At 40.5% G+C, this 24,996-nt stretch overlaps 1 protein-coding gene across 16 annotated transcripts in view; it reads left to right on the forward strand.

Moving 5' to 3' along the window:
• The window catches only part of Zfand4 (zinc finger AN1-type containing 4), a 72,122-nt gene that overhangs the window by 11,705 nt on the left and 35,421 nt on the right, over positions 1-24,996 (forward strand). For 11 of the 16 annotated variants that reach the window (XM_039107168.1, XM_063285659.1, XM_063285657.1 and 8 more), the window contains 3 exons: positions 20,317-20,392; positions 21,403-21,470; positions 23,557-23,743. The exons of 2 other annotated variants lie outside the window; for them this stretch is intronic. In XM_039107168.1, coding sequence (XP_038963096.1) covers positions 20,317-20,392; positions 21,403-21,470; positions 23,557-23,743 — 331 coding nt within the window. Of the gene's footprint in view, positions 1-20,316; positions 20,393-21,376; positions 21,471-23,556; positions 23,744-24,996 lie in introns of those variants that run through there. 3 more of the 16 variants (XM_039107174.2, XM_039107173.2, XM_063285662.1) reach the window with 3 other exon arrangements.

Genomic DNA, 24,996 nt, shown 5'->3' on the forward strand with positions numbered 1-24,996 from the left:
GGGGCTCAAGTACTAGTCTGCCTCTGTGCTGTTGTACAGCTCTTCATCTGCCTGGTTGCTCATGGTAGTAGGGCAGACACAGACACTTGTGTTGCTTCTGTTTCTGAGTTGCCATCCTGTGTATGAAGTCTGCCTCTAACTTAGTGGTTCTGAACCTTCTTCTTTTTTTTTTTATTAACTTGAGTATTTCTTATATACATTTCAAGTGTTATTCCCTTTCCCGGTTTCCGGACAAACATCCCCCTCCCCCCTCCCCTTCCTTATGGGTGTTCCCCTCCCAACCCTCCCCCCATTGCCGCCCTCCCCCCATAGTCTAGTTCACTGGGGGTTCAGTCTTAGCAGGACCCAGGGCTTCCCCTTCCACTGGTGCTCTTACTAGGATATTCATTGCTACCTATGGGGTCAGAGTCCAGGGTCAGTCTTTAGGTAGTGGCTTAGTCCCTGGAAGCTCTGGTTGCTTGACATTGTTGTACTTTTGGGGTCTCGAGCACCTTCAAGCTCTTCCAGTTCTTTCTCTGATTCCTTCAACGGGGGACCTATTCTCAGTTCAGTGGTTTGCTGCTGGCATTCGCCTCTGTATTTGCTGTATTCTGGCTGTGTCTCTCAGGAGCAATCTACATCCGGCTCCTGTCGGTCTGCACTTCTTTGCTTCATCCATCTTGTCTAATTGGGTGGCTGTATATGTATGGGCCACATGTGGGGCAGGCTCTGAATGGGTGTTCCTTCAGTCTCTGTTTTAATCTTTGCCTCTCCCTTCCCTGCCAAGGGTATTCTTTTTCCTCATTTAAAGAAGGAGTGAAGCATTCACATTTTGATCATCCGTCTTGAGTTTCGTTTGTTCTAGGGATCTAGGGTAATTCAAGCATTTGGGCTAATAGCCACTTATCAATGAGTGCATACCATGTATGTCTTTCTGTGATTGGGTTAGCTCACTCAGGATGATATTTTCCAGTTCCAACCATTTGCCTACGAATTTCATAAACTCGTTATTTTTGATAGCTGAGTAATATTCCATTGTGTAGATGTACCACATTTTCTGTATCCATTCCTCTGTTGAAGGGGATCTGGGTTCTTTCCATTTTCTGGCTATTATAAATAAGGCTGCGATGAACATAGTGGAGCACGTGTCTCTTTTATATGTTGAGGCATCTTTTGGGTATATGCCCAAGAGAGGTATAGCTGGATCCTCAGGCAGTTCAATATCCAATTTTCTGAGGAACCTCCAGACTGATTTCCAGAATGGTTTTACCAGTCTGCAATCCCACCAACAGTGGAGGAGTGTTCCTCTTTCTCCACATCCTCGCCAGCATCTGCTGTCCCCTGAGTTTTTGATCTTAGCCATTCTCACTGGTGTGAGGTGAAATCTCAGGGTTGTTTTGATTTGCATTTCCCTTATGACTAAAGATGTTGAACATTTCTTTAGGTGTTTCTCAGCCATTCGGCATTCCTCAGCTGTGAATTCTTTGTTTAGCTCTGAACCCCATTTTTTAATAGGGTTATTTGTTTCCCTGCGGTCTAACTTCTTGAGTTCTTTGTATATTTTGGATATAAGGCCTCTATCTGTTGTAGGATTGGTAAAGATCTTTTCCCAATCTGTTAGTTGCCGTTTTGTCCTAACCACAGTGTCCTTTGCCTTACAGAAGCTTTGCAGTTTTATGAGATCCCATTTGTCGATTCTTGATCTTAGAGCGTAAGCCATTGGTGTTTTGTTCAGGAAATTTTTTCCAGTGCCCATGTGTTCCAGATGCTTCCCTAGTTTTTCTTCTATTAGTTTGAGTGTGTCTGGTTTGATGTGGAGGTCCTTGATCCACTTGGACTTAAGCTTTGTACAGGGTGATAAGGATGGATCGATCTGCATTCTTCTACATGTTGCCCTCCAGTTGAACCAGCACCATTTGCTGAAAATGCTATCTTTTTTCCATTGGATGGTTTTGGCTCCTTTGTCAAAAATCAAGTGACCATAGGTGTGTGGGTTCATTTCTGGGTCTTCAATTCTATTCCATTGGTCTATCTGTCTGTCTCTGTACCAATACCATGCAGTTTTTATCACTATTGCTCTGTAATACTGCTTGAGTTCAGGGATAGTGATTCCCCCTGAAGTCCTTTTATTGTTGAGGATAGCTTTAGCTATCCTGGGTTTTTTGTTATTCCAGATGAATTTGCAAATTGTTCTGTCTAACTCTTTGAAGAATTGGATTGGTATTTTGATGGGGATTGCATTGAATCTGTAGATTGCTTTTGGTAAAATGGCCATTTTTACTATATTAATCCTGCCAATCCATGAGCATGGGAGATCTTTCCATCTTCTGAGGTCTTCTTCAATTTCTTTCCTCATGTCTTGAAGTTCTTATTGTACAGATCTTTTACTTGCTTGGTTAAAGTCACACCGAGGTACTTTATATTATTTGGGTCTATTATGAAGGGTGTCGTTTCCCTAATTTCTTTCTCGGCTTGTTTCTCTTTTGTATAGAGGAAGGCAACTGATTTATTTGAGTTAATTGTATACCCAGCCACTTTGCTGAAGTTGTTTATCAGCTTTAGTAGTTCTCTGGTGGAACTTTTGGGATCACTTAAATATACTATCATGTCGTCTGCAAATAGTGATATTTTGACCTCTTCTTTTCCGATCTGTATCCCCTTGATCTCCTTTTGTTGTCTGATTGCTCTGGCTAGAACTTCAAGAACTATATTGAATAAGTAGGGAGAGAGTGGGCAGCCTTGTCTAGTCCCTGATTTTAGTGGGATTGCTTCAAGTTTCTCTCCATTTAGTTTAATGTTAGCAACTGGTTTGCTGTATATGGCTTTTACTATGTTTAGGTATGGGCCTTGAATTCCTATTCTTTCCAGGACTTTTATAATGAAGGGGTGTTGAATTTTGTCAAATGCTTTCTCAGCATCTAATGAAATGATCATGTGGTTCTGTTCTTTCAGTTTGTTTATATAATGGATCACGTTGATGGTTTTCCGTATATTAAACCATCCCTGCATGCCTGGGATGAAGCCTACTTGATCATGGTGGATGATTGTTTTGATGTGCTCTTGAATTCGGTTTGCCAGAATTTTATTGAGTATTTTTGCGTCGATATTCATAAGGGAAATTGGTCTGAAGTTCTCTTTCTTTGTTGTGTCTTTGTGTGGTTTAGGTATAAGAGTAATTGTGGCTTCGTAGAAGGAATTCGGTAGGGCTCCATCTGTTTCAATTTTGTGGAATAGTTTGGATAATGTTGGTATGAGGTCTTCTATGAAGGTTTGATAGAATTCTGCACTAAACCCATCTGGACCTGGGCTCTTTTTGGTTGGGAGACCTTTAATGACTGCTTCTATTTCCTTAGGAGTTATGGGGTTGTTTAACTGGTTTATCTGTTCCTGATTTAACTTTGATACCTGGTATCTGTCTAGGAAATTGTCCATTTCCTGAAGATTTTCAAGTTTTGTTGAATATAGGTTTTTATAGTAAGATCTGATGATTTTTTGAATTTCCTCTGAATCTGTAGTTATGTCTCCTTTTTCATTTCTGATTTTGTTAATTTGGACTCACTCTCTGTGTCCTCTCGTTAGTCTGGCTAAGGGTTTATCTATCTTGCTGATTATGTCAAAGAACCAACTTTTGGTTCTGTTGATTCTTTCTATGGTCCTTTTTGTTTCTACTTGGTTGATTTCAGCTCTGAGTTTGATTATTTCCTGCCTTCTACTCCTCCTGGGTGTATTTGCTTCTTTTTGTTCTAGAGCTTTTAGGTGTGCTGTCAAGCTGCTGACATATGCTCTTTCCTGTTTCTTTCTGCAGGCACTCAGCGCTATGAGTTTTCCTCTTAGCACAGCTTTCATTGTGTCCCATAAGTTTGGGTATGTTGTACCTTCATTTTCATTAAATTCTAAAAAGTTTTTAATTTCTTTCTTTATTTCTTCCTTGACCAGGTTATCATTGAGTAGAGCATTGTTCAATTTCCACGTATATGTGGGCATTCTTCCCTTATTGTTATTGAAGACCAGTTTTAGGCCGTGGTGGTCCGATAGCACGCATGGGATTATTTCTATCTTTCTGTACCTGTTGAGGCCCGTTTTTTGACCAATTATATGGTCAATTTTGGAGAAAGTACCATGAGGAGCTGAGAAGAAGGTATATCCTTTTGCTTTAGGATAGAATGTTCTATAAATATCCGTTAAGTCCATTTGGCTCATGACTTCTCTTAGTCTGTCTACATCTCTGTTTAATTTCTGTTTCCATGATCTGTACATTGATGAGAGTGGGGTGTTGAAATCTCCCACTATTATTGTGTGAGGTGCAATGTGTATTTTGAGCTTTAGTAAGGTTTCTTTTACATATGTAGGTGCCCTTGTATTTGGGGCATAGATATTTAGGATTGAGAGTTCATCTTGGTGGATTTTTCCTTTGATGAATATGAAGTGTCCTTCCTTATCTTTTTTGATGACTTTTAGTTGAAAATTGATTTTATTTGATATTAGAATGGCTACTGCAGCTTGCTTCTTCTGACCATTTGCTTGGAAAGTTGTTTTCCAGCCTTTCACTCTGAGGTAGTGTCTGTCTTTGTCTCTGAGGTGTGTTTCCTGTAGGCAGCAGAATGCAGGGTTCTCGTTGCGTATCCAGTTTGTTAATCTATGTCTTTTTATTGGGGAGTTGAGGCCATTGATATTGAGAGATATTAAGGAATAGTGATTATTGCTTCCCTTTATATTCATATTTGGAAGTGAGGTTATGTTTGTGTGCTTTCATTCTCTTTGTTTTGTTGCCAAGACGATTAGTTTCTTGCTTCTTCTAGGGTATAGCTTGCCTCCTTATGTTGGGCTTTACCATTTATTATCCTTTGTAGTGCTGGATTTGTAGAAAGTTATTGTGTAAATTTGGTTTTGTCATGGAATATCTTGGTTTCTCCATCAATGTTAATTGAGAGTTTTGCTGGATACAGTAACCTGGGCTGGCATTTGTGTTCTCTTAGGGTCTGTATGACATCAGTCCAGGATCTTCTGGCCTTCATAGTTTCTGGCGAGAAGTCTGGTGTGATTCTGATAGGTCTGCCTTTATATGTTACTTGACCTTTTTCCCTTACTGCTTTTAATATTCTTTCTTTATTTTGTGCGTTTGGTGTTTTGACAATTATGTGACGGGAGGTGTTTCTTTTCTGGTCCAGTCTATTTGGAGTTCTGTAGGCTTCTTATATGTCTATGGGTATCTCTTTTTTTAGGTTAGGGAAGTTTTCTTCTATGATTTTGTTGAAGATATTTACTGGTCCTTTGAGCTGGGAGTCTTCACTCTCTTCTATACCTATTATCCTTAGGTTTGATCTTCTCATTGAGTCCTGGATTTCCTGTATGTTTTGGACCAGTAGCTTTTTCCGCTTTACATTATCTTTGACAGTTGAGTCAATGATTTCTATGGAATCTTCTGCTCCTGAGATTCTCTCTTCCATCTCTTGTATTCTGTTGGTGAAGCTTGTGTCTACAGCTCCTTGTCTCTTCTTTTGGTTTTCTATATCCAGGGTTGTTTCCATGTGTTCTTTCTTGATTGCTTTTATTTCCATTTTTAATTCCTTCAACTGTTTGATTGTGTTTTCCTGGAATTCTTTCAGGGATTTTTGTGTCTCCTCTCTATGGGCTTCTACTTGTTTATTTATGTTTTCCTGGAATTCTTTCAGGGATTTTTGTGTCTCCTCTCTATGGGCTTCTACTTGTTTATTTTTGTTTTCCTGGAATTCTTTCAGGCATTTTTGCGATTCCTCTCTGTAGGCTTCTACTTGTTCTCTAAGGGAGTTCTTCACGTCTTTCTTGAAGTCCTCCAGCATCATGATCAGAAATGATTTTGAAACTAGATCTTGCTTTTCTGGTGTGTTTGGATATTCCATGTTTGTTTTGATGGGAGAATTGGGCTCCGATGGTGCCATGTAGTCTTGGTTTCTGTTGCTTGGGTTCCTGCGCTTGCCTCTCGCCATCAGATTATCTCTAGTGTTACTTTGTTCTGCTATTTCTGACAGTGGCTAGACTGTCCTATAAGCCTGTGTGTCAGGAGTGCTGTAGACCTGTTTTCCTGTTTTCTTTCAGTCAGTTATGGGGACAGAGTGTTCTGCTTTCGGGCGTGTAGTTTTCCCTCTCTACAGGTCTTCAGCTGTTGCTGTGGACCTGTGTCTTGAGTTCACCAGGCAGCTTTCTTGCAGCAGAAAATTTGGTCTTACCTGTGGTCCCGAGGCTCAAGTTCGCTCGTGGGGTGCTGCCCACGGGCTCTCTGCAGCGGCAGCAACCAGGAAGACCTGTGCCGCCCCTTCCGGGAGCTTCAGTGCAGCAGGGTTCCAGATGGTCTTTGGCTTTTTCCTCTGGCGTCCGAGATGTGTGTGCAGAGAGCAGTCTCTTCTGGTTTCCCAGGCTTGTCTGCCTCTCTGAAGGTTTAGCTCTCCCTCCCACGGGATTTGGGTGCAGAGAACTGTTTATCCGGTCTGTTTCCTTCAGGTTCCGGCGGTGTCTCAGGCAGGGGTCCTGCCGCTCCTGGGCCGTCCCCCACGGGAGCCCAGAGGCCTTATACAGTTTCCTCTTGGGCCAGGGATGTGGGCAGGGGTGAGCAGTGTTGGTGGTCTCTTCCGCTCTGCAGCCTCAGGAGTGCCCACCTGACCAGGCGGTTGGGTCTCTCTCTCTCACGGGGTCTGGGAGCAGAGAGCTTCTTTTTTTTTAAAAAATTTTTTTTATTCGATATATTTCTTTACTTACATTTCAAATGTTATTCCCCTTCCCGGTTTCCTGTCCATAAGTCCCCATTCCCTCCCTTCCCCCTCCCCCATTCATCCTTATTCCCCTTATACATCCTTCTTATTGCCCACCCCCATTCCCCTGCACTGGGGGGCCAACCTTGGCAGGACCAAGGGCTTCCCCTTCCACTGGTGCCCCAACAAGGCTATTCTCTGCTACATATGCAGTTGGAGCCCTGGGTCAGTCCATATATAGTCTTTCAGTAGTGGTTTAGTCCCTGGAAGCTCTGGTTGGTTGGCATTGTTGTTTTTATGGGCTTGCAAGCTCCTTCAGCCCTTTCAATCCTTCCTCTAATTCCCCCCAAGGGGGTCCTTTCTCAGTTCAGTGGTTTGCTGCTAGCATTGACCTCTGTATTGGACATGCTCTGGATGTGTCTCTCAGGAGAGATCTATATCCGGTCCCTTTCAGCATGCATTTTTTAGCTTCATCAATCTTATCTGGTTTTGATGGCTGTATAGATATGGGGCACATGTGGGACAGGCCCTGAATGGCCATTCCTTGAGTTGCTGCTCTAAATTTGCTTCCATATCCCCTCCTATGGATATTTTTCCCCTTTTAAGAATGAGTGGGAGCATCTGCTGCATTTTGGTCATCCTTCTTCTTGAGCTTTCTGTGGTCTGTACATTGCATCTTGGGTAATTTGAGCTTTTTGGCTAATATCTATTTATCAATGAGTACATACCAAGTGTGTTTTTCTGTGATTGAGTAACTTCACTCAGGATGATATTTTCTAGTTCATTCCATTGGCCTATGAATTCCATGAAGTCATTGTTTTTGATAGCTAAGTAGTACTCCATTGCATAAATGTACCACATTTTTTTGGATCCATTCCTCTGTTGAAGGGCATCTGGGTTCTTTCCAGCTTCTGGCTATTATAAATAAGGCTGCTATGAACATAGTGGAGCATGTGTCTTTGTTGTAAGTTCGAACATCTTTTGGGTATATGCCCAAGAGAGGTATAGCTGGGTCCTCAGGTAGTGCAATGTCCAATTTTCTGAGGAACCTCCAGACTGATTTCCAGAGTGGTTGTACCAGTTTACAATCCCACCAACAATGGAGGTGTGTTCCTCTTTCTCCACATCCTCGCCAGCATCTATTGTAGACTGAGTTTTTGATCTTAGCCATTCTGATTGGTGTGAGGTGGAATCTCAGGGTTGTTTTGATTTACATTTCCCTAATGACTAAGGATGTTGAACATTTCTTTAGGTGCTTTTTGGCCATTCTATAATCCTCAGCTGGGAATGTTTTGTTTAGCTCTGTACCCCATTTTTTAAATAGGGTTATTTGGCTCTCTGGAGTCTTAACTTCTTGAGTTCTTTGTATATTTTGAATATTAGCCTTCTATCTGTTGTAGGATTGGTAAAGATCTTTTCCCAATCTGTTGGTTGCAGTTTTGTCCTAATGACAGTGTCCTTTGCCTTACAGAAGCTTTGCAATTTTATGAGGTCCCATTTGTTGATTCTTGATCTTAGAGCATGAGCCTATGGTATTTTGTTCAGGAAATTTTCCTCAGTGCCCGTGTGTTCGAGACTCTTCCCCACTTTTTCTTCTTTTAGTTTGAGTGTATCTGGTTTGATGTGGAGGTCCTTGATTCACTTGGACTTAAGCTTTGTACAGGGTGATAAGAATGGATCAATTTGCATTCTTCTACATGCTTACCTCCAATTGAATCAGCACCATTTGTTGAAAATGCTATCTTTCTCCCATTGGGTGGTTTTAACTCTTTGTCAAATATCAAGTGACTATAGGTATAAGTGAGTTCATTTCTGGGTCTTTAATTCTGTTCCACTGATCTACCTGCCAGTCTCTGTGCCAATACCATACAGTTTTTATGACTATTGCTCTGTAATACTGCCTGAAGTCAGGGATGGTGATTTCCCCAGAAGTTCTCTTATTGTTGACTATAGTTTTCGCTATCCTAGGTTTTCTGTTATTCCAAATGAATTTGCAAGTTGCTCTTTCTAGCTCTATAAAGAATTGAGTAGGACAAACTAATAGAAGAAAAACTAGGGCAGCATCTTGAACACATGGACATTGGAAAAAATTTCCTGAACAAAACACCAATGGCTTATGCTCTAAGATCAAGAATCGACAAATGGGATCTCATAAAACTGCAAAGCTTCTGTAAGGCAAAGGACACTGTGGTTAGGACAAAACGGCAACTAACAGATAGGGAAAAGATCTTTACCAATCCTACAACAGATAGAGGCCTTATATCCAAAATATACAAAGAACTCAAGAAGTTAGTCCGCAGGGAGACAAATAACCCTATTAAAAAATGGGGTTCAGAGCTAAACAAAGAATTCACAGCTGAGGAATGCCGAATGGCTGAGAAACACCTAAAGAAATGTTCAACATCTTTAGTCATAAGGGAAATGCAAATCAAAACAACCCTGAGATTTCACCTCACACCAGTGAGAATGGCTAAGATCAAAAAACTCAGGTGACAGCAGATGCTGGCGAGGATGTGGAGAAAGAGGAACACTCCTCCATTGTTGGTGGGATTGCAGACTGGTAAAACCATTCTGGAAATCAGTCTGGAGGTTCCTCAGAAAATTGGACATTGAACTGCCTGAGGATCCAGCTATACCTCTCTTGGGCATATACCCAAAAGATGCTCCAACATATAAAAAAGACACGTGCTCCACAATGTTCATAGCAGCCTTATTTATAATAGCCAGAAGATGGAAAGAACTCAGATGCCCTTCAACAGAGGAATGGACACAGAAAATGTGGTACATCTACACAATGGAATATTACTCAGCTATCAAAAACAATGCCTTTATGAAATTCGTAGGCAAATGGTTGGAACTGGAAAATATCATCCTGAGTGAGGTAACCCAATCACAGAGAAACACACGTGGTATGCACTCGTTGATAAGTGGCTATTAGCCCTAATGCTTGAATTACCCTACATGCCTAGAGCACATGATCATCAAGACGGATGATCAAAATGTGAATGCTTCACTCCTTCTTTAAAAGGGGAACAAGAATACCCTTGGCAGGGAATAGAGAGGCAAAGATTAAAACAGACACAGAAGGAACACCCATTCAGAGCCTGCCCCACATGTGGCCCATACATATACAGCCACCCAATTAGACAAGATGGATGAAGCAAAGAAGTGCAGGCAGACATGAACCAGATGTAGATCTGTCCTGAGAGACACAGCCAGAATACAGCAAATTCATAGGCAAATGCCAGCAGCAAACCACTGAACTGAGAACAGGACCCCCGTTGAAGGAATCAGAGAAAGAACTGGAAGAGCTTGAAGGGGCTCGAGACACCATAAGAACAACAATGCCAAGCAACCAGAGCTTCCAGGGACTAAGCCACTACCTAAAGACTATACATGGACTGACCCTGGACTCTGACCTCATAGGTAGCATTGAATATCCAGTACGATCATCAGTGTAAGGGGAAGCCCTGGGTCCTGCTAAGACTGAACCTGATTGTTGGGGGGAGGGCGGCAATGGGGGGAGGATGGGGAGGGGAACACCCATAAGGAAGGGGAGGGGGAGGAATTAGGGGGATGTTGGCCCGTAAACCGGGAAAGGGAATAACACTCGAAATGTAAATAAGAAATACTCAAGTTAAAAAAATAAAATTAAATTAAAAAAAAAGAATTGAGTAGGAATTTTGATGGGGATTGCATTGAATCTGTAGATTGCTTTTGGCAAAATGGACATTTTTACTATATTAATCCTGCCAATCCATGAGCATGGAAGATCTTTCCATCTTCTAAGATCTTCCTCAATTTCTTTTCTTAAAAGACTTGAAATTCTTGTCATCCAGATCTTTCACTTGCTTGGTTAAAGTTACACCAAGATATTTTATATTATTTGGGACTATTGTGAAGTGTTTCATTTCCTTAATTTCTTTCTCAGCCTGTTTATCCTTTGTGTAGAGGAAGGCTCTACCCCGACACTTTGCTGAAGTTGTTTATCGCTTTAAGTAGTTCTCTGGTGGAACTTTTGGGGTCACTTAAGTATACTATCATATCATCTGCAAATAGTGATATTTTGATTTCTCCCCTTCCAATCTGTATCCCTTTGACCTCCTTTCGCTGTCTGATTGCTCTGCCTAGGACTTCGAGTACTATATTGAATAAGTAGAAAGAGAGTAGGCAGCCTTGTCTAGTCCCTGATTTTAGTGGGATTGCTTCAAGTTTCTCTCCATTTAGTTTAATGTTAGCTACTGGTTTGCTGTATATTGCTTTTACTATGTTTAGGTATGGGCCTTAAACAGATTCCTGATCTTTCCAGGACTTTTATCATGAAGGGGTGTTGAATTTTGTCAAGTGCTTTCTCAGCATCTAATGAAATGATCATGTAGTTCTTATCTTTGAGTTTGTTTATATAGTAGATAACATTGATGGATTTTTGTATATTAAACCATCCCTGCATCCCTGGGATGAAGCCTACTTGATCATGGTGGATGATTGTTTTGATGTGTTCTTGGATTTGGTTTGCAAGAATATTATTGAGTATTTTTGCGTCAATATTCATAAGGGAAATTGGTCTGAAGTTCTCTTTCTTTGTTGGTTCTTTGTGTGGTTTCGATACAAGAGTAATTATGGCTTCATAGAAGGAATTTGGTGGTACTCTGTTTCTATTTTGTGGAATAGTTTGGATAGTTTTGGTATGAGGTCTTCTATGAAGGTCTGATAGAATTCTGCACTAAACCCATCTGGACCTGGGTTCTTTTTGGTTGGGAGACTTTTAATAACTGCTTCTATTTCTTTAGGAGTTATGGGGTTGTTTAGATGGTTTATTTGTTCCTGATTTAACTTTGGTACCTGGTATCTGTCCATTTCCTCCAGATTTTCCAGTTTTATTGAATATAGGCTTTTGTAGTAGGATCTGATGATTTTTTTAAATTTCTTCAGATTCTGTTGTTATATCTCCCTTTTCATTTCTGATTTAGTTAATCTGGATACACTCTCTGTGCCCTCTGGTTAGTCTGGCTAAGGTTTTATCTATCTTTTTGATTTTCTCAAAGAACCAACTCTTGGTTCTGTTGATTCTTTGTATAGTCCTTTTCATTTCTACTTGGTTGACTTCAGCTCTGAGTTTGATTATTTCCTGCCTTCTACTCCTCTTTGGTTTATCTATTTCCTTTTGTTCTAGAGCTTTTGGGTGTGTGTCAAGCTGCTGACATATGCTGTCTCCTGATTTCTTTTTGCAGGTACTCAGAGCTATGAGTTTTCCTCTTAGTACCACTTTCATTGTGTCCCATAAGTTTGGGAATGTTGTATCTTCATTTTCATTAAATTCCAAGAAGTCTTTAATTTTTCCTTTATTTCTTCTTAGTTGTCATTGAGTATAGCATTGTTCAACTTCCATGTATACGTGGGCTTTCTGTCATTATTGTTGTTATGGAAGACCAGTCTTAGTGCGTGGTGGTCTGATAGGATGCATGGGATTATTTTTGTCCTCCTATATCTGTTGAGGCCTGTTTTGTGACCGATTATATGGTCAGTTTTGGAGGAGGTTCCATGAGGTGCTGAGAAGAAGATATATCCTTTTGTTTTAGGATGGAATGTTCTATAAATATCTGTTAAATACATTTGGTTCATAACTTGTGCTAGTTTCTCTATTTCTCTGTTTAATTTCTGTTTCCATGATCTGTCCAGTGATGAGCGTGCGGTGTTGAAATCTCCTACTATTATTGTGTGAGGTGCAGTGTGTGCTTTGAGCTTTAGTTCGGTTTCTTTTATGTATGTAGGTGCCCTTGCATTTGGAGCATAGCTATTCAGGATTGAGAGTTCATCTTGGTGGATTTTCCTTTGATGAATATGAAGTGTCCTTATCTTTTTTAATGACTCTTGGTTGAAAGTCAGTTTTATTTGATATTAGAATGGCAACTCCAGCTTGTTTCTTCGGGCCATTTGCTTGGAAAATTGTTTTCCAGCCAGCCATTTACTCTGAGGTAGTGTCTGTCTTTGTCTCTGAGGTGTGTTTCCTGAATGCAGCAAAATGCTGGGCTACATACATATCCATTCTGTTTGTTAGTCTTTGTCTTTTTATTGGGGAATTGAGTCCGTTGATATTGAGAGATATTAAGGAATAGTGTTTGTCGCTTCCTGTTATTTTCATTGTTAGAGGTGGGATTATGTTTGTTTGTCTCTCTTTTGGTTGCATTGCAAGGAAATTATATTCTTGCTTTCTGTACGGTGTAGTTTCTCTCCTTGTGTTGGAGTTTTCCATCTATTAACCTTTGTAAGGCTGGATTTGTAGAAAGACATTGCGTAAATTTGGTTTTGTCATGGAATATCTTGGTTTCACCATCAATGTTCATTGAGAGTTTTGCTGGATACAGTAACTTGGGCTGGCATTTGTGTTCTCTTAGGGTCTGTATGACATCTGTCAAGGATCTTCTGGCTTTCATAGTCTCTGGTGAGAAGTCTGGTGTAATTCTGATAGATCTGCCTTTATATGTCACTTGACCTTTTCCCTTTGCTGCTTTTAATATTCTTTCTTTGTTTTGTGCATTTGGTGTTTTGACTGTTATGTGACGGGAGGAATTTCTCTTCTGGTCCAATCTATTTGGAGTTCTGTAGGCTTCTTGTTTATGGGCATCTGTTTCTTTAGTTTAGAGAAGTTTTCTTCTATAATTTTGTTGAATATATTTTCTGGCCCTTTGAGTTGGGAGTCTTCACTTTCTTCTATACCTATTATCCTTAGGTTTGATCTTCTCACTGTGTCCTCGATTTCATGTATGTTTTGGGCTAGGAGCTTTTTGTGTTTTACATTATCTTTGATAATTGTGTCAATGTTTTCTATGGTATCTTCTTACCCTGAGACTGTCTCTTCTATCTCCTGTATTCTGTTGGTGATGCTTGTATCTACGGCTCCTTGTCTCTTCCTTAGGTTTTCTATATCCAGGGTTGTCTCCCTTTGTGCTTTCTTTATTGTTTCTATATTCACTTTCAATTCGTTCACCTGTTTGGTTGTGTTTCCCTGTAATTCTTTCAGGGATTTTTGTGTTTCCTTTCTAAGGGCTTCTACTTGTTTACTTGTGTTTTCCTCCATTTCTTTAAGGGAGTTCTTTGTCTTTCTTAAAGTCCTCCATCATTATCAAAAGATGTGATTGTAAATCTAAATCTTGCTTTTCTGGTGTGTTTGGATATCAGTATTTTCTTTGGTGGAATAACTGGGCTCTGATGATGCCAAGTAGTCTTGGTTTCTGTTGCTTAGGTTCCTGTGCTTACCTCTAGCCATTGAGTTGTCTCTGGTGTTTGCTTGTCTTGCTGTTTCTGAGAGTGACTTGACCCTGCTGTAGGTGTCTGTGTCAGCACTCCTATAGAACTGTTTTCCTGTTTTCTTTCAGCCTTTCCTGAGAACAGGTGCTCTGCTCTCAGCTGTGTCGGCGCTCCTGGAGACTGTCTTCCAGCTCTAGGCGTGGGCAGGAATCAAAGGGTCCTGCCCCTGATTGCTCATGTAGGTCCTTCCACCCAGGGGGCACAGTCGACACTATGAGATTCCGTCTTGGGTCTGGACTGTGGGCAGAGCGTATTCTCCTCTGACTTCTCAGGAGTATCCACACTTCTGAGGGTCCAGCTCTCTCCCCCACGGGATTTGGGTGCAGGAAGCTGTTTGGCTGGTTCAGTTCAGTCCTGGGCACAGACCAGAACTGTGGGTACCGGCAGCTGTCCGTTCCTATATCCCTGTGTCCAGAGGAACTGTGCAGATTCTCCTTCGACCAGCGATGTGAGCCGAGGTGTACAGAGGTGGCAGTCTGTCCTGCGGCCACCCATAAAAATACTCTCATTGCTACTTTATAACTAATTTTGCTACTGTTATGCATCAAAATGTAAATATCTGTGCTTTCCAATGACCTTAGACAACCCCCATGAAAGGGTTATTCTACCTCAAAGGGGTTGCAGCCCATACTATGAGAGCCCCTGCTCTAAGTGGTCTGCCAGGTCTAAGCTCAGAGCAGATTTCCACCTTTTGGGAAGCTGTGCTGTTGTGACTCACAGTTGTCCCTACCCTCAGCCATCAGACTGTAGTAATAAGGCACATGTCCTTGGGTCCCAGGGTGAGTTGAGCAGGATAGGGCCTTTCTCTCTAGAACTAACTAGCTGCTGACTCAGTTGAGTGTTTTAAAATGGCTTCTGCCACTGCTGCAGTCAAGCATCCAGGAGAAAGGGTCTCCCTAGAACCATCTCACCCTGTGTAGGTACAGCCCTTAAAGTCTGTCTCCTCCCTTTCTCTACTTCTTTCTCTTGCTCCTTCCCTTCCCCCCTCTCCTTCTTCCTTCACTTCCTGCTGTTTGTTACTGAAAATAAAATGCAAATGTTTAGAGGCTGTCATCTGGAGCAGAGGGTCTAGCCCTGGCTGTTACACCCCTCCTTTCTAGGAAGACAGCAAGCCCCAGTAAGGACCCAGTCCTTCAAGTCACAGTTTGGAGTTTCTTTCCTGTTGTTTCCCAGAATTTCCTCCTAGTCTTTCTTTCCTATAAAGCTAGTACATTGCTGCTGTCAGGAAGGCTGCTTTCTGACCACCTTCCTCTGACTATCTCCCTCCAACACCTTTCTCTGACCATCTCCCTCTGACTACCTCCCTCTGACCATCTCCCTCCAATTATCTCCCTTTTATTTTGCAGAGACTCTAGCAGTCCACACAAGGATGTAGTATGCTCTTTTATCTCAAATGAATCTTTTACAAAAGGTGGTGGGTAAGTAGGCTGGAGACATGGTTCAGGGTTAGAGCACACACCACTCTTGCAGAAGACCTGAGTTGTTACCAGCACCCATGTTAGGCAGCTCATGACTGTAACTCTAGCTCCAGGGGATTTGAAACCCTCTCTTAGCCTCAGCTGGCACCTGACACCTGCACTCACATGCACTTACTTTGGTCTTTTTGAGATTGAAATTTATTTTGTTAGTAAGACATATATTTAATATCTAGAAATCTCTATACTAATATATCATCAAACAATCAAAATAACATAAAATACAATTCTATACATATCAAAATGGAAATTTCACTTAGAAAAATAAACATGAAGCAAAAGATAACCATAAGACCACACTGCAGTGAGAGTTAAAGATATTAGAGTATTTGAAAATACAAAAAACACTCTTTAAGCTTTCACCTTTTCTTTCCCCTCATGACTACTGGAATAGCTAAAAGAAAAAAAAAGGTTCAGTTGCGTTCTTGAGGTAGCCTTGGCTTACCTGTTGTTGCTTGGTGCTGCCAGTATAACGTCCTGGGATGTGCGGCTATTGGAGTAACCCCCAGGTTCTGTCCCCATTCTCCTCTGGAAGCAGAATGTCTGTTCTTCAGTGCTTGAGCCTAGCATGTCATATGGCCCTGAATAAGTTGGTGTCTGGGTTGGGTACCAGATGGCTTCCTGGTCTTTGGGGTATCTGGCTGGCACTGAGTCATTGTTGAGTATGTTTAATAGATAATTTATGACATTTGTCTAGTAAATCTAATGTTTGTGCTTCTTTGGGAATAGTTATGAATTTCTTTTATAAATGTGCTATTTTATTTATTTCTTTGCATGATTCACCATTATTTAATTAAACTGGATGTTTGAATATTATTATGTGATAACCCTGGAAATCAGATTCTTCATCCTACTTAGGATCTATTTTTATTGCTTTCTTAGTGATGCTCTTTTTCTTTTATTTTTAATCATTCTTTATGATGGAAACTATGGAGACAAATAGAGTATCTATTTCTGTCACCTTCTAAGATAACGCCATGCTTATATCATATAGCAGTGTATCAGCATATTCAGAAGTAAGGAATGAAACTTAGGCTGCTGCTTCTCGGTCCTATGAAATAAGGAGAGGTTTTGGTGAGAATGTTGGGTTTGCTATTTCAGCAGTCAAATCCTTTCCTTCTAATCATTCCTCTGACCAAGTGTGATGGAACTCCCTGGATCCTCCTTATAAATGTTATGCAGAGTGCTAGTTTTCTATCAAGCTGATAGCCAGTGACATGATCATCAGTTAGGGACACCTGCCAAGCCTGACCTGAGTTTGACCCCTGTGATCTCTATGATAGAAGGAGAGAACCAACTCCAGAATGTGATCCTATAACCTCCACATGTGGACTGTTGTGTGTGCAGATGCACAATAAATAAGAATGTGATAAAGAAGTTTTATACTAATGTAAGGATCAGTACTAATTTCCCTATTTAACATATGATTTCCTTTTTAAAAAATAGCATTTATTGGTTAAATTGTTTTCATAGTTTCAAAATACTGTGCAAATATCCAGACTTCCTATTAAAATGACAATAAGGCTCTATAATATTTTTTATTTTTATTTTTTGCTCTCTTAAATTAGCATACAAGGTGATGGGTTCCATATGACATTTTCTTACATACAAATAATTTTAGTCTGCTCCTGTTCACTCTCCCCTAACGACCTATGCCATCGCCTTTCCTGGCACCTTTGCTTCCTCTTCTCAAATAGTTCCCTTCAGCTTTCATGCCATGTGGGCTCCATTACACATCCATCCATCCACCTCCTCCGTCACTTAACAGTCACTTCCTCCTCTTTCAGTTGGTCTCTCTTTCCACCATGTGGGTTTTGGGGATTGAACTCAGGTCAACAGTCTTGGCCATGAACTTACTTAATGAACCATCTTGCGGGCTCCTAAATATCTGCATTTTATGTCATGGTCATCCTATTCTTTAATAGTAATACTATTACAGCTTTGTTCTGTAATTTGAAATCAGGTATTTTGAAAGCTCAACATTTGCTCAAGAGTGCTGTGGCTCTTTGTGGTCTTTGGTGAGTCCATATGAATTTTAGGAATGTTTTTATATCAAAATATCAGAAGTATAATGGGGATTGTATTAAATCTGTAGGTTGCTTTTGATAACATAGCCAGTTTTACAATATTGATTCTGTCATCCCATGAGCGTGGGGGAGGGAGTTTTTTTTTTGTCTTTTTGTATCTTCAATTTCCTTCATTAACTTGGTTTTTCATTGCAGAGATCTTTCAAATTCTTGGTTAGGTATTTTTTAGGCATCTTATTTTTACTTTAAGGGAGATATTATAAATAGATTTTCTCTTCCTGATTTCTTTCTTAGCAATTTATTTTTTAATTATAGAAAATTTGCCGGTCTCTATACCTTGACTTTGTATTCTGCTACTTTGCTGGGAGTTATTTATCCGGGCAGAGTCATTCGGGTCTTTCAAGTACAGGATCATGTCATTTACAAATAGGGAAAATATTTTGGCTTTTTCCTTTCTTATTTGTATCCCTTTTATTTCTTTCTTGTCTTACTACTGTAGCTAAATCTTTGATCAATATGTTGAATAGGAATAGCAAGAATGGGCACCCTGTCTCGTTCCTGATTTTAGAAGCAATACTTCTAAGTTTTGGACCACTTAGCCCAATGTTGGCTGTGCATGTGTTGCGCGTAGCCGTTATTACGCTGCAGTTTGTTCCTTCTCCCTAGTTTCTTCAGGTCTTGTATTAGGAAGAGTTGCTGACCTTCGTCAAAGGCCTTTTCTCTGTCTTTTGAGATGATTTGTGATTTCTGTCCTTAATTAGCAATAGATTATAATGATTTTACTTACTAATTCTCAAAGGAAATGTAAAAGTATTTTTAACATAAATCTGCCTAAAATTATTTAAGAAAACCCCATAAGAGTCATATAGGGTTCACAACCCATAGGAAGAATAATATCAACCAACCAGACACCCAAAGCACCCAGGGACTAAACCACCATCTAAAGAGTAAACATGGAGGGACCCATGGCTCCAGCCGCATATGTAGCAGAGGATGGCATTGTCGGACATCAATGGGAGTAGAGGCCCTTGGTCCTGTGAAGGCTTGTTTCCCTAGTGTAGGGGAATGTCAGGATGTTGAGGTGGGAGAGGGAGGGTGGGTGGGAGTGGGATCATCTTAATACAAGCAGGGGTGGGGAGGGAGCGTGGGAGAGGGAAGAAAGAGGATAACATTTGAAATGTAAATACATAAAATATTCAATAAAAATAAATTAAAAAATAATCATATTTAAACAGAAGAAATCAAGAACCCAGGAAAAGGCACATGAAACAGACATAAATACAGAGACCTACTTATTTCCACACTCATTAATCACATAAAAAGACCAAACTGGAAGCCATTTCCAGGAATCAGAGTTGGCCTGGTCTAGCTGCCTTGAGAGGTATGTATCATGGGTTTTTCAGGCTAGAGCCTCTGGCTCCTGGGGCACTGTGAGCCTTTCAGTTCCTAAGGAATCAGGGCCCTCTTCCAGACAATGAAGCTTTCAGTCCACTTCTGTATCTGTGTTCCCTAGAAGTCAGTGAAACATACAGAGGCTTAACAGTACAATTAGTCTCAGACATTAATCTTGTGTACTCTGTATAGTTTGCAAATGTCATTGTATACTAGAAATTATAATTGTTTTGATACTGGGAACCACAATTATATTTTATTTCTGATAAAAGTATAAAAAGTGTGCAATAAACTTGTCTCAGCCTCAGTTTTGCTAAGATCCCTCAAAAAAAAAAAGAATCATATTTAAGCTGTAATATGTAAATACACACCAATATGACTGAGTATTCATATCCCTACAACTGATCTCTTTTTGATACTTGTTCACTATAGAGTGGCCTAGAAGATCTTATCTAGCCCAGGGTAGCCTCAAAGTTACCCTCTTCCTCCCTTAGTCTTCTGATAACTGAGATTATGTGTGATCTCATGCCCACATTTCCCCATAATTCTTTGGTTGAGGCCATAATCCCTGACTGATGGCATTTATGGATTGAGACCTTTAGTAGACACATTAGAGTATGAGGTCATATGGGTGTAGTTCTCAGGATAGTATCTTTGTAAGGAGAGTCATGAGAGTTCTTTCTCAGTGTTCTCATAGAGAGAAAAGACCATGTGAGTGTACAGTGGACTGCTAACTGCTTACATGCCAAGCAAATGGCCTTAGAGTGAAGTTACTTGGAACCTTGAATCCATGGGCTCTCAGTCTTGAGAGCCATCAGATACACATTTCTGCTATTTAAGCCACCTAGACTATACTGGTTTTCTTTTTTTCTTTTTTTTTCCGGAGCTGGGGACCAAACCCAGGGCCTTGCGCATGCTAGGCAAGCGCTCTACCACTGAGCTAAATCCTCAACCTGACTATACTGGTTTTCAAAAAACAGCATCCTGAGCAGACCTCTTTTAGTTTCTGTCTTATATATTATATACACTAGCACTCAGATATACCACATCATGGCAAACTAAATAGTAATCAGAGATTCTCCTAGTGTTCTTGGGGAATAGACCAGCACTGCACTGGATGTGACTATGCCATGCCAAACCATGAGTATTTAAAGAAATCTGGGCAAAGGAAAGATTAAAGGTAAAGGTGATGAAGAGTACAAAAGACATTTTGAAGTTGTCTTTCTTGGCCACAGGATAAATAATAGTGGTGCCAGCCAAACATTGAGGACGACAGCTCTTGGGCCAGAGTCCTTGAACCAGAGTATGATTAATTCATAAGTGTTCTTAGCTCTTTAATGAAACAGTGATGTATCTCTTTAGAGGTGGTGTTGAAATTTTAAACCCTTTTTATTATCACCTTTCCTTAAGGTATTCCCATCTGTCAGCAGCACTTAATTTGGAATAACATGGAGCTTGAAGATGATTATTGCTTGAATGATTACAAGTGAGTGTAACCGCACATTAGCAGCCTTCTAGGTACTCAGTATTAGGACTGCACATGACTGTTTTCTTCTAGGGACTCAGTATCACGACTCCACATGGCTGGTTTCTTCATGCCTCTGCAGAACAGCTCCCCGACCCCAGGTTTCGTTATGAATTCTGACTTCCAGATGTATTGGCTCAGTACCATCCTTGTTCCTGATCTGCGTGCTCGGGTATCTGTAGTTCACCTTTCAGGTTCATGCCAAACTGTTGGTCCCTGCCTTCTCCCATGACTGTGTTAACTTCTCATCCTCTTGGCTTTTCTCTTTGAATATTGACTCACTCTCACCTGGCCCAGTTTCTTTTCTTTCCATTTCACAAGTCAGGGGCACAGGAGAGTGGCTGACCACTGAGACTTTATTCATTAGGACCTATTTTCTGTTTACGAAGTGACACTGTGTGTACCAGTGGTTCCAAATGTGCTTTCTGACTTTTGACCTTTCTCTTTCCTGCCATGTAATTTATTACTCAAGACAAAGGAATCGGAGGCTGAGCAGTGGCATTGAACTGGAAGACTAGGACTTGGGAGAGCTGCTAGAGTTTTTGTGTTATTTTTATTTTGCTGAATGCATTTTCTGTTTCTTAGTTCTTTGGGTTTTGACTTAAACTCTTTTTTTCTTGGTCCTCCTTTTTGTAATTTTTGAGACAGGGTTTCTCTGTGTAGCCCTGGCTACCCTGGAACTTGCTCTGAAGACCAGGCTGGCCTCAAACTCAGAGATCTGCCTGCCCTCTGTCTCTGGAGCATGAAGTACCACCATGTCCCAGAGGGAACCCCTTTTTACAAAGCTTATGAGAAATTTTCTGTAATCCATGTGGGTAAATATATTACTCCATTTACTCATATTGCTGTAGCTTTTTTCATATTTTCGGGAATATATCACAGCACTAATAAACCAGCAAGTAATTAGTGGTTCATTTGACACTGAATGTTATTTGATGATTGTAGTTTATTTTTGTGCCATTTATTCACAGCATTTCCGAAGGTTGTACCTTGAAGCTGGTATTGGCTATGCGTGGCGGACCAATAAGTACTAGAAAAGGTAGGCGTGTGTTTAAGCAGTCTACCGATCATTCTTACGTGACCTAGTAGTACTATTCTTTAAGGGTTAATGACTAAGCACTCAAACCTAAGAGCTTATGGGGCCATTCCTATGAAGCAACCACAAGGTTTTAATCCAGGAAGAGCTGGGGGCATGCTCACTGACCCCAAGTCAGCTTCGTCCCCCCCCCCCCCCACCTACCACACAGAGAGAGCCATGCTCGCAGCAGTCCTACTTTCTAACACTCTTTTTTAGAAGGTTTTCAGATTTTTTTGATCCTCCACAAACTAGAAAACTGGAAGTTAAGTATAGATTCCATTGCTGGCTTATTCCCACTTGTCAAATTATATCTCCATACTTCATAATTTTGGTTAAGATTGAATTATTTAAATGTTAATCAGATTTATTCAAAATAACAACTAAAACAACACAAGAAAAAAACTTGCCTTTCTAAAATTATATACTAAACTATATTGCTTTTAGATGACAAACTCCCAATGAGTGTTCAGTTATGAAGAGTTATGCACACACAGACAACCTCAGCACCCACCTCCTGGTGTAAGGCACCTTGTGCTAGTTTAGGAATGGCTTTTGGTTCTTTTTTTTTTTCGGAGCTGGGGACCGAACCCAGGGCCTTGCGCTTCCTAGGCAAGAGCTCTATCACTGAGCTAAATCCCCAACCCCTAGGAATGGCTTTTATTGGTGTGGTAATAATTACTTCTTAGTGATGTAATATGGAAATTGGGATTGAATTTTGAAAATAGTTCTGGATACTGTAGTATTTAGGATTGAAAGTTACAAATAAGCTGGGGTCACACAGGTGCCTCAGAGAAGGCAGGAAGCTCTCTGGATAATATACACATTCTTCTGACTATGAAAGAACAAATCAAAATGTTATGTATCAGAAGTAGTGATATTAAATTTAGACCATGGCCTCTTGGATACTTTGACCTTATTGCTTTCAGAGTTTATTATTTTTCCGTTAGTGTTTCTTTTTATTTTACTTTTCTTTCTGGTGCTGGCAGGTGAACCTTGAGCCTGTGCACCCCAGGGGAGTCCTCTGCTGCTCTGCGGCTGCCACTTAGGGCACTGCTGTGCTACAGCTTTGTTAATGAGTAATGGATGTTAGGCAAGGTTGAAAATTGCACAACTGGCTATCTGGGGCCTACCAGTTGTGCAGAGTGTCGGGTGGCTCCAGTAGGTCTATGTGAGTCTCCTACACCCTGACTAACACTGAGTCATGACAGGGGCTTTCAGGAAACACACTGAACCTTTGACGCAGTGCAGTTTTAGCAAACCAGTGACCTTTCCTAGGCTTGCTTCTGTGCTCTTTAACTACCTCAAGGAACAGCTATAGAAAGAGCCTATTCTTAAAGTGAAAAGGTTTCACTTGTTGTTGTTGCTTTATTTCTTTGTTTTCCTTTGCTGATACAGACTGATCCCAGGGCCTTGGCAGTGAATCCTGTCTTTAGCTCTCTCTTGCCTCCAATGGTTTGAATGTGTCTCTTAATTGTGTGTGTGTGTGTGTGTGTGTGTGTGTGTGTGTGTGTGTCCACACTCCCTCTCCCCTCTCTCTCATTATTATTTTATAATCTTAAGTAAGTGGGATTTATAATACCTTTAAGTGACTGATTGTTGGAACCGGTATTTAAAAGAACAGATGGTTGAGGCTGAAAGGGTTTAGCTAAAATAACAATAAATCTATCCACTGTTCTGGCACAGGAATATAAATGACCTCATGTTTTTAGTTAAGCCTGTCTTAGGCATTCAACACAATGATTCATTTTTCTTTCATATTAATTCAAAGCAAGCCATGAATTTGAGAAGGTTTAGGAGAGATATAGTAAGAACTGGAGGAAAGCGGGGAGAAGGGAAAAATAATGAAAATGCAGAACTCATTAAACTATTTAAAAATTAATAAGGGATGCTATGTAAAATATAAAAATGTCAGAGTCTGTTTGGAGCGTGTTGTATTTTCACAATCACAATGTAGTTGTATACATTCAGCATGTATAACCTGTTGCTGTAGCAAGATGCAAAAATGTGATATGAATTGAAAGTCTGTTATCAATCTTTGCATTTGTAGTTCCTGTGGAAGACCCACTCAGGGAGCTTGCTGAGTACATGGATTCCAGTCGAGATGAGGTCTGGGAAAAGACCTCTTGCAACAAACAAGTTACATTTTTGGTATACCGGGAAGGAGATCAACTAAATTTCTTTCGTGTAGTAGATAGGGGAGATGGCACTTTAACACCATTATCAGAATCTTTAAGGTAAATAGGCTTCATTTGCATGTTTCACTCAGAAAAGGAGCCGATGCGGCAGACGTCAGCCTTGGGTTGTGGAAGTAGCCGCAGTGCATTAGGAAGACTGAGCACGTTTCCCGTACCCTCACCCCTCCCTGATATGTAATTATGAGTTTATCCTTCATATTACTGATATGTAAAAAGTATTTACAAATTTGAATTTTCTTTACACAGTAGGTTTTTTTTTATAAAAATAGTCCACTTCCATTTATTTGTGACAATATCTATTAGATTATAGTTTTGAGATAATAGTATATTATTATATAACCATGACATAGCAGAAAGGATTAATCCTCAGGTCAGTATCATTTTCTACTCTGCTACTTAAAAATGGGTAAATCTCTTTACTTCCTTTTTATTTTGTTACTATTAAGTGGAGATAAATTGTATATTACTTGTAAAACTGGAAGGAAAACACTACTGATTGCTTAGGTAGCAGTGGGAAATGAAGGAGTTGGGACAAGAGAATCTCTTAAGTTTCTGTACATCGCAACTCACTGTGAGCGCTCTTCTCAGTTTTATTTTTAATTACATTATTTGTGTGTGCATGTATTGGCATGATGGTACCATGTTGCATGAGGAAGTCAGAGGACATCTTGGAAGTCAGCTCTTGATTTCTGTCACATGGCTCCTGAGGATTGAACTTTGTAAGAAGGCTTTGGCAGCAAGTGCCTTGACTGGTCAAACCATCTGTCCAGCTCTCCTCACTTTTAAGTCATTAGACACATACCGAGCATTTGTAGCCAGTGACTAGCTAACTGGAAGCATTTATGCACTAGCTGTGGTCCTGGTGCTGGACTGTTCTGATTGTTGCAGAAGGGCATGACCTCTGGGGTAGATGAGTTGGCCTTCATTTCCTATGAAACAGAATTTGGGATGGCCTGGGTGACTTTAAATGAAGAGGAACATTTTGCCAAGCAGACAAAGGAAGGAAAGTTACTACAGGCAACTAAAGTTAGGCTCACAAAAAGATAAAAATCTATTGCTAAAATTTTTCAAAAGAAAACCCAGCTTGTGATCTAGAGAACCGTCTTGGGTCAGATGTCAGAGACCAGAATAGCTAGTGCTTTGCTAATGGCCCACACCTTATGCTGAAGGTGACAGATAGCAGTTTGTGTTCTATACTTTTGATATGGGTCTAGTCTGCTTTCACATTCACACTCAGTGTGATGTAATTCATCTCCTTTCACTGTAATTATTGAGGGCTCTGGGTTTTCCTG

Source organism: Rattus norvegicus, chromosome 4 (assembly GCF_036323735.1).
Source record: "Rattus norvegicus strain BN/NHsdMcwi chromosome 4, GRCr8, whole genome shotgun sequence".
NCBI lineage: Eukaryota > Metazoa > Chordata > Mammalia > Rodentia > Muridae > Rattus > Rattus norvegicus.